This window comes from Vulpes lagopus, chromosome 20 (genome assembly GCF_018345385.1).
Source record: "Vulpes lagopus strain Blue_001 chromosome 20, ASM1834538v1, whole genome shotgun sequence".
Taxonomy (NCBI): Eukaryota; Metazoa; Chordata; class Mammalia; order Carnivora; family Canidae; genus Vulpes; species Vulpes lagopus.
Genome location: NC_054843.1, coordinates 15175683 through 15185710, shown reverse-complemented (window position 1 = coordinate 15185710; position 10028 = coordinate 15175683). Strand labels below are relative to the sequence as shown.

General features: G+C 40.5%; 1 protein-coding gene across 1 annotated transcript; it reads left to right on the top strand.

The window, feature by feature from the left end:
• The first annotated feature begins 9038 nt into the window (after positions 1-9038).
• Positions 9039-9742, top strand: LOC121479439 (glutathione S-transferase A4-like). The gene has a single exon (XM_041735039.1). The coding sequence runs from the start codon at positions 9059-9061 to the stop codon at positions 9725-9727; it is 669 nt and encodes a 222-aa protein (XP_041590973.1). The 5' UTR covers positions 9039-9058; the 3' UTR covers positions 9728-9742.
• Positions 9743-10028: the final 286 nt, after the last annotated feature.

The window sequence follows — 10028 nt, the reverse complement described above, 5'->3', positions numbered from 1 at the left end:
CTCTGATCAAGATAGATGCTTTTATTTTTTTCAGTCGTTTATGCAAAGTGAACCTTAAATAGACACACAATGTAGGCTGTTCAAATATTCTTGATTAAGAAGTTTAAATATAAGCATAAGAAACAGCAATTAATAAATGCTATCATCACCTTTGTTGCAGTCTCCTGCATTTGGTTAAGACATGTAATCTGTATCAGACAAAAAATACACAAGTTTGCAGCCTTGCACATTACATTTTCATCTTGTTTTGAATTATGTGTAAGGAATAAATATAATTTCTGGGTTCTTCCAATCTCCTTTTCTAAAGCTCTCCTTAAGTTATTTCATACCCTGCAAAGTTTAATTTAACCATGCTAGTTTTATTTGATAGGTTAAATGGAATTAAATTGGTTTTATAATAAATTATGCTGCAAATAATAAAAATGCTAATAGGAAATATATTCCATAACACTAATGCTATATTTCTTGAGGCTACTGAAGCACAGTTATTATTATCATTACAGACAGCGTTAGCCTACAATTGACCAATCTATGGTTGGATTTTGGTGACACAAGGAAAAGTGTGTATGCATGGGCGTGTGTGTGTGTGTGTGTGTGTGTGTGTGTGTTGAAGAAGGCAGGGCAGTCTACGTTTTGTGGTTCTTCTTTCTCTGATCCCATGAATATGAGAAATTTCCTTCATTTCTTTTGGTCTCTAGTTTGAAAATCTTGGAGTGGGATTGTCCCAGTGAGTTAGCTTCCTTTTTGGCCACATAGAAAGCTAACAAGCTACCAGTACTGGGGTATCTGCTATGGGTCTCCAAGAGGTACCTTTCATCTCTAAACCCAGAAGCTGGGAAGTCTGCTCATACTGCTTGAGAAAAGAAGGACGGGCTCATGAGAAACCAAGTTGAGCCTCATATTTGTCTTTTCCCATAAGAAATACTGATATTAGTGATATATTACTGTTTGATGAGGTAGAAATCATGGTGTTATTAGTGTAATGTGTATTTGTATATTTGCAAACTTGCCCTGGAAAAAATGAGAAACAGATTCCCAATTCTAAATGACCAGTGAATAAGCTGCCTTTGGGAAGATAACCCCTTCCTTAGTTGGGGGCTGCTTACCATTATGCACTTGACTCTACTAAGTTTGTAGCTGGTGAATGTTTGTGGTCTTACTGCATCTTGATCTTGTCTGTGAAGTTGGGCTTAGAAACATAAAATGACATATTCACCTCATGAAGACATCATATAGAAATAAGCAGCATGCCTCTCTAAGTTGAATTTGACCTTATGGCTCTGTCATAAGAGAATTATATAGAATTTATCTAACAGGTGTGTCTGGGGGTTTCAAAGAGTGAAAGAAAGAAAAAAATGAAAGGACAGAAGGAAGAAAGGAAAGAGGGCAAGAGGGAGGGAAAGAAGAAAGTTTGGCATGACCTAATACTAGTTTCTCATTATCAAACCTGTTTTCTTGCCTTTATTTTCATCATTATTGAGTCCATGGTAAAAACTGTAAAAGTAATAATGTGAGATGCAATTCATTCATTCATTTGTTCATTCTTCATTATTTTTATAGACTTCTTCGCTGTGCTGATTTTTTTTTTGTCTGAGTACAGTATTGATCACACATGACAAAGTGGAGCTCCCCAAGCTCCTCCCCTTCTTCTGGGGGTCTGGGTGGAAACAGGTTGGGAGATTCTCAGTATGTTGGGGGATGAATTGGGGCAACAACTTTCCAGCAGTCTCTCTCTTCCTCTTGCTGGGGCTGGTGGTCTAGGGGCCTCTTACTCTTTGGAGACCATGTGGACCATAAGGTCCATCACCCCATTGCTGTAGCCAAATTTACTGTCATACCAGGAAATGGGCTTGACAAAGCGGTCATTGAGAGGAATGGCGGCCCCAGCATTGAAGGTGGACAAGTAACTGTCACTGTTGAAGTCACAGGAGACAACCTGGTTTTCAATGTGGCTGAAGATGCCCTTGGGAGGGCCCTCTGATGGCTGCTTCACCAAGCTCCTTGATGTCATCATATCTAGCAGCTTTCTCCAGGTGGCGAGTCAGATCCTTGACTGACATGTTAGGGGTGGGGACCTGGAAAGCCATGCCAGTTATCTTCCCATTCAGCTCAGGGATGACCTTGCCTTTAGCCTTGGCAGAGCCAGTAAAAGAGGGTATGATATTCTAAGCATCCCTTTGGCCATGATGCCACAACTTCCCAGAGGGACTGTCCATGGTCTTTTGGGTGGCAGTGATGGCATTGACTGTGGTCATGAGTCCCTCCCTGATGCTGAAGTTGTCATGAATGACCTTGGTCAGAGGGGCCAAGCAGTTGGTGGTGCAGGAGACATTGCTGACAATCTTGAGGAAGTTGTCATACTTCTCATGCATGGTTCATACCCATATTTGCACATGGGAGCATCAGCAGAAGGGACAGAGATGATGACCATCTTGGTCCCATCCTTCAAGTGAACCCCAGGCTTCTCCATGGTGGTAAAGACCCCAGTGGACCCCATAACATACTCAGCATAGTCATCACCCTATTTGATGTTGGCAGGATCTCGTGAACCTGGCAGATGGAGATGGGCTTTCCATTGATGACAGTTTTCCTGTTCTCAGTTCTGACTGTGTGGGGTATTTGCCGTGGGTGGAATCATACTGAAACATGTAGACCATGTAGTTAAAGTCAATGAAAGGGTAATTGATAGCAACAATATTCACTTTGCCAGAAGTTAAAAGCAGCCCTGGTAACCAGGCTTCCAATATGGCCAGATTCAAATCTGTTTACTTCAACCTTCACTATCATGTCTTGGGGTCACAGGGCTGATACTACACCAGAAGATGGTCTGTACAACCAGAGGAGCAGAGCCACTGTGCTGATTTGTCTTTCAAAATTCTACTAAATATCCTGCAGAGGGTGCACTTTCCTTAATTTAGGTCCTTCCAACCACTTACTGACCAAAAAAGGACAAATTGTTTTTTAAGATTAAAAATTGTTATCTTGTCATTCATGACAACATGGATGGACCTAGAGGGTATTATGCTAAGTGGAATAAGCTAGAGAAAGAACAAATATTATATGACTTTATTCACATATGGAATTTAAAAACAAGACAAATGAAAGAACAAAACTAGAAACCAACTCATAAATACAAAGAACAAACTGGTGGTTGGGGGGTGGGTTAGGGAGACGGGTGAAATAGGTGAAAGGGATTAAGATGTACAAATTTCCAGTTATAAAGTCAATGAGTCACAGAGATGAAAAGCACCACATAGGGAATATAGTCAATAATATTAGGGACGCTTGGGTGGCTCAGCAGTTAGGTGGCTGCCTCCGGCTCAGGTCATGATCTCGGGATCTGGGATGAGTCCTGCATGGGGCTCCTGCGAAGAGCCTGCTTCTCCCTCTACCTATGTCTCTGCCTCTCTCTCTCTCTCTCTCTCTCTCTGTGTCTCTCATGAATAAATAAATAAATCTTTAAAAAATTATTATAATAATCTTGTATGGTGACAGATGGCAACTAAACTTACTGTGCAGAGCATTGCATAATGTAAAGAATTTTGAAATCCCCATGCTGTGCACCTGAAACTAATATGATATTGTATGTCAACTAAATGTCAATGATAAAAATTTAAAAACTATCCAATAAAAATAGGTACAAGTTCTATTTTCTTTCCTCTACCAAATATTAGAAAATGAAATATGTAAAAGGCAAAGGAAATATAGTCTCTTTTACCCTTTTGCTAATAGAAAAATCAGTCTCAGTATCTTCCTTGGTTTATGTGGGGCTAGGATCACGAAGCCTGTGTCCTCCCTCATGAACAGAGGCTTTTAAAAATTTGCTACATCCTTGCAGCTTCCTTTCTTCCTCACTTCTGTGTTTATGTGTGTATTTCCCTAACTAAAAACTAGCAGAACACAGTGTACTACAAAATAGTGCTATCTGTGCAGGGACTCTGTATGCTTAATTATCTACTAATTTGGAAGCAGGAAACAAAAGAAATGGCCTATGTTCCTCTAAGAGACTTATCTAAAAGTTCTGAGAGTTTTTTAAACAGAATATAAATATTTCTTAGCTGGTCAGTTTTTAAGTGGCTCTCATTCCTTCTGTCAGAATATGAGGTATAGATTTTAATCAAAACTTTCAATTTTGGGGGTGCCTGGGTGGCTCAGTCAGTTAAGTGGCTGCCTTTGGCTCAGGTCATGATCCCAGAGTTTGAGCTGCTCCCTGCTCAGTTGGGAGTCTGCTTCTCTCTCTGCCCCTCCCTCTCCTTATGCTCTCTTTCTCTCTCATATAAATAAATAAAATCTTTAAAAACATCCTTCACTTTTATTTTTCTGAGTGTTGATTTTCAAATGTGTAATAACAACCCCCATTTATTTCCTACTTCCTATGTGCCAAGGAGTGTGTGCTAATTATTTATCTGTATGATTCCATTTAATAGTTACAATAGCCTTTTGGGCTGGGTACTATTACCATCACCTCTATTTTAAAGACGAGGTCACTGAGGATAGGAAGGGTTGGGAGTTGTCCTGTATGGCCCAACTCACACAGCAGAACCAGGATTTCATGCTAGGTCTGAATGACTCTAAATCCTGGCTTTTTAAATTTTATACACGATGTTTCCCAAGGTGTGGGTATATTAACTACAAATTTAAGATATTGGTAAAAAGTATTATACTCACGGAAGGAATCCTAGATTTTCTGTAGTCACATATCTCTGCTTTATGGAAAAAAAAAAAAAAAAAGCCAAACCTGATGCCAAAGCAGGTCTTAGTGGTTTCTCCATTGAACATCCAGGACCAGAACCCAGGCCTTCTGACTCCAGGCCCAGTGCTCGTTCCTCTAATTAGAAATGTTTCCAAATTTAAACTTCAGTTTATAGGACCATTAATAATCCTCTCTAAAGAAGAGGCAAGAGGTTTCAAATTCTTCTCAGAGCAAAAAAGAACTGACATCAAAAGGTTTCTTTGGGGTCATTTGTCTCATTGTGACTTTGATTTGGCCTTGATCTTTATTTAGAATTTCAGTTTTATGCTCTGCAACAAGTTTGGCCTTGTTGGAGGACCGTCCAAAGGTCAGCAAGTTGGCTGCTGGTGATTGGATGCTCACTCAGAAGCCAAAATCTATTACTGTGCCCATGGAAATCCCCAGTTCGCCTCTAGATGAGTATCACATCCATTCCTTGGAAGCTGTGGGCCTTGCGGGCTTTTTGCACACTGCTCCCTAGGAGCCTAATGCTGGTTGAACAGCACTTCATTCTGCAAGGCCGGGTCACAGCGGGACAATGGCTGTTCGGCCTTCTGGATTTTCTCTTTCTTCTCTCAGTCAGCCAATGATTCTGTTTCCGTTTCATTTTCTCCAAGAAGGTGTGGTTTAGAGGAGAAAGAATCTTCCTGACTTTGTTTAGCTGTTATTTTGTTGAGTACAAATATCCCCAGTATCTCCAAGGCTCATAGAAACTGTCACAAAGATTTTCTTTCCAAGTAACAGCCCATGCTATCGATGAATAGGCTTACCCTACTCTTGCATACACAGCACGTTTCTTTGTTTTTTTAAGATTATTTATTTATTTATTTATTTATTTATTTATTTATTTATTTATGAGAGACACGCAGAGAGAGATAGAGGCAGAGACATAGGCAGAGGGAGAAGCAGGCTCCACGCAGGAAGCTGGATGTGGGACTCGATCCCGGGACTCGGGGATCACGCCCTGAGTCAAAGGCAGACGATCAACTGCTGAGCCACCCCTGTGTCCCCAACACATTTCTTATACTGAATATTCTGTTTAAGTATTCCTACAACTATAATTTCTCAGCTAATATTGAATTTGTTCTAAAAGCAATGATATTTTTCAAGGATAGAAATAGTCCCTCTATAATCCATCTAATAAGATGTTTCTCTTTATTTTTGAAGAGGAGAGATCTGGGCTTGAGTTCCAGCCCAGCTATTTAGCAGGTAGTGATCTTGGGCACAGCAAGTAACCTCTTTGCATCTCAGTTTCCTTATCAGCAATAGAAGGGTGATGATAATTACCTTCTGCATAAGATTAATGTGAGAACAAGTGACATATATAGGCAAGTGCTTTGTAAATTATAAATGATTCAAACTTTAGTTCATGTCACATTGTCACATATCTGTGAACATTTGAATGCTCATATGTTATTGACATGATTATTTATATGTTATGATTTAGGCTTGGGATAGTCTTGGATCATAGTTGTCACTCTGGGGCAGTGGTTCTCAACTGGGGACAACTGTGTCCCCAGGGGATATTTAGCCTTGGAGGTTTAGTCTGGAGATATTTTGGGGTATCACATTAGGAAGATGGCGCTGGAAACTAGCAGGTAGAGGCCAGAAACTCATCTAAACATCCTACAATACATGGGATACCTCCCTACAACAAAGAATGATGTGTCCTAAAATGCCAATTGTGCTGAATTTGAGAAATTCCCCTCTATAGCAGTGCCTCTCAAATTTTAGCATGCATTAGGATCACCTGGCGGCTTGTTCAAACACAAATTACTGGGCCCCATCCCCGAATTTTCTGATTCAGAAAGTCCAGGATGAGGTCTGAGAATTTGAATTTCTAAGAAGTTTCCAGGTAATGCTGATGTTGATGATCCAGGGACCACACTTCGAGAACCATTGCTGGAAACAATTCCATCAATAAAAATTGGTTGATTTGATAGGCTTCTTTGCTTAGTCAATGCAGCAAAATAATGTCTTTACTTGTTAAATGGTGTAAAATTCATATTAGCTAGTTTGGCTACAGGTCTAAATCCTTTGTGTGATCCATGTGTGATTATAGGCAATGACAAGACTTTGCCTGGCAGGCCTCATGGAGGGAAGCTGCCCTCCCCACATCTGAAATGGTACACAGCCAGTGTGTTACAGTTTTCAGGAGGGAGTAGCGTTTGAGGACTCGGATCCCCCCATTCCTCCATGCTCACATGCATAGCCACTTTCCTAGCTCAGATGCCTCTATTTACTGCCTTGACTAAGACACTTCTCCTGACTCATCTTTCTATTTCTAGCCTTTTCTATCTCCTCCCCAGCTTATGGGGCTGGGAAGTCCATGAGTGGAGCTGGCCTCAAGTGGAATGACATGAAACCATCAGGGCTGCCCCTCTTAGAGGTATCAGTTTAGCTACTACAATGAAAAGTGCATAAAATCCCATAAGAATTCTGATCCCATCATGTGCCATTCTAGGCCACTGATTATAGCTGGGGAGTAGGAGAAGTACTGTGATTGGCTGTCCCACCAAAATCACAAGTGAGGGGCAGGGATATCATCTAAGGGAGAAAGCAGTGGCAATTATCAGACAAAAGGGCAAAATGGTGCTGGACAGACAGAACCAAAAAATCTTCAAAGCATCTAATAGGAATATGGATGGAGTATGCATGCCATGGTAAGAACTTGGACTTTTAATGCTGCTTAGGTGATAAGTTTGGTTTTAAACACATTGTTTAGGTATATATGGACTACATGGTAGCCAACAAATATTTGGATCTCACCTAAGGAAAATAAGAAAAGAAAAGAAGAAAAGGAAATTGGAGAGATTACTATTATGCATAAAATATGAAATAAAACAAAATTAAAAAATTTCAATTTTAACAATGACCACTGGTATTCCCTGTAAGTCAACCTTGAGGTGTCTGCTAAGTACCTGCGGCGTGATGAACACTTCAGTTCTTAGGCTAGAAGACAGTGGGATTTATTTCCAGTTTGTTTAGGTCATAGCCATGCTTCTGAATCCTCTTGAAATTAATAGTTTTTCCTTTAAGCACCATGGCCAAGCAACACGATATACAGTTTATATAGCAATTGACTTCACATAATTTAGGCAGAAGACTGCTATTTCAGTTTAATCAAAACATGTAGAGAAATAATTTTTATAATGATCTTTACAGTTGGTCAAAATACTTTACCCCTTAATATTATGATATTGTAATGAACATCAATGGAAGAGTCTTGATAATTTTTTCCTCAGGTTTTCACTCAGTCAGTAGGAACTGGTCAAATGGTTAAGATTGGACAAGATCATAAGAGTGAATGTGTATATGGAAGCAAATTGTAGCTTCTGTAAATTGTGTCTGTATAATTTGAAGGAACTATAGTGGGAAACAGGTAGGGGGCATATTACCCAGACTTGCACTGTCTAATATGGTAAATATATAAACTTGACCATAGTGCCCATAGGAAAAGATGATTGATTTCAAGGGGATTCAGAAGTAAGTGGGGGAGGGGATCAATGAAATAGGTAAGAGACTAAGAGTACACATACCATGATGAGCACTGAGTAATGTATAGAATTGTTGCATCACTATATTGTACACCTGCAATTAATATAAAACACTATATGTTAACTACACTGGAATTAAAATAAAAACTTAATAAAGATATTAAATAAAATTTAAAAATCAGTTTCTTAGCCATACTAGCTACACTACAAGTGCTTAAAAGGCTTATGTGGCTACTGTCTACTATATTCAGCAGCACCTGTATAGGACATTTCCATCATCACTGAACGTTCTATTGGGCAACGCTAATCTAGACAGGATTGGGTCAGTTCCCTTCCTTTGGGAAGAAATAAGCTAAATTTAAATTTTTTAAAAAAATTTTATTTATTTATGATAATCACAGAGAGAGAGAGGCAGAGACACAGGCAGAGGGAGAAGCAGGCTCCATGCACCGGGAGCCCGATGTGGGATTCGATCCCGGATCTCCAGGATCGTGCCCTGGGCCAAAGGCAGGCGCCAAACTGCTGTGCCACCCAGGGATCCCTAAATTTAAATTTTAACAGGGATTTTTCTCTTTCCTTGCGCCCTAAACTAAATCCTGTCAACCCTACACTTAAAACACATCCCAGATCTACCCACTTCTCCCCTTTTCCACTGATATCATCTGAGTCCAAGCCCCTAATATCTCCCTTTTGTAACTGCAATAGCCTCTGGACTTATCTCCCTGTTTCCATTCTTTCTATTTATATATGGTCTCCAGAGACCACTCGCTGAGCGCTTTGTACGGCTCCGGGTGCTCCAAGCGGACTCCAGAAAGCCTGAAAGGCCATCATGGCAGCGAAGCCCAAGCTCCACTATCCTAATGGAAGAGGCCAGATGGAATCCATAAGATGGGTTTTAGCTGCCGCTGGAGTCGAGTTTGATGAAGAATTCTTTGAAACTAAAGAACAGTTGCAGAAGTTGCAGGATGGTAACCACCTGCTGTTCCAACAAGTGCCCATGGTTGAAATTGATGGAATGAAGTTGGTGCAGACCCGAAGCATCCTCCACTGCATAGCAGATAAACACCACCTCTTTGGCAGGGACCTCAAGGAGAGAACCCTGATTGACATGTACGTGGAGGGGACGCTAGATCTGCTGGAACTGATTATCATGCATCCTTTTCTAAAACCAGATGACCAACAAAAAGAAGTGGTTAATATGGCCCAGAAGGCTATAATTAGATACTTTCCTGTGTTTGAAAAGGTTTTAAGGGATCATGGACAAAGTTTTCTCGTTGGTAACCAGCTGAGCCTTGCGGACATTATTCTACTCCAAACCATTTTGGCTCTAGAAGAGAAAATCCCCAATATCCTGTCTGCATTTCCTCACCTCCAGGAGTTTACAGTGAAAATAAGTAATATCCCTACAATTAAGAAATTCCTTGAACCTGGCAGCAAGAAGAAGCCTCCTCCGGATGACATCGACGTGAGAACCATCTACAATATCTTCATGCCATAAGCATCACATACATCTGGGAGTGAGAGCTAGCCCCTGGAGATTGCTGTGTCCACAGTAGCATCTTAATTGATGCCAGGCTGCCCTGATCCCAGCTCTGTCATGGTGCTATGTATAACTGTTCCTCAGTTGGGTCTTTCATGTCAAGATCTTTTCTAGAAACATTGACCTTTTGTTTTGTCCGGTGGATAATTGTTACGCAACTTTTATCTGAAAGCCTTTTCGGAGAGGCTTGCATTTAAGTTAGATCTGATGTAGTTATTCATTTCCTGATAACCAGAATGGGCAGGACCTTGTATTCTCC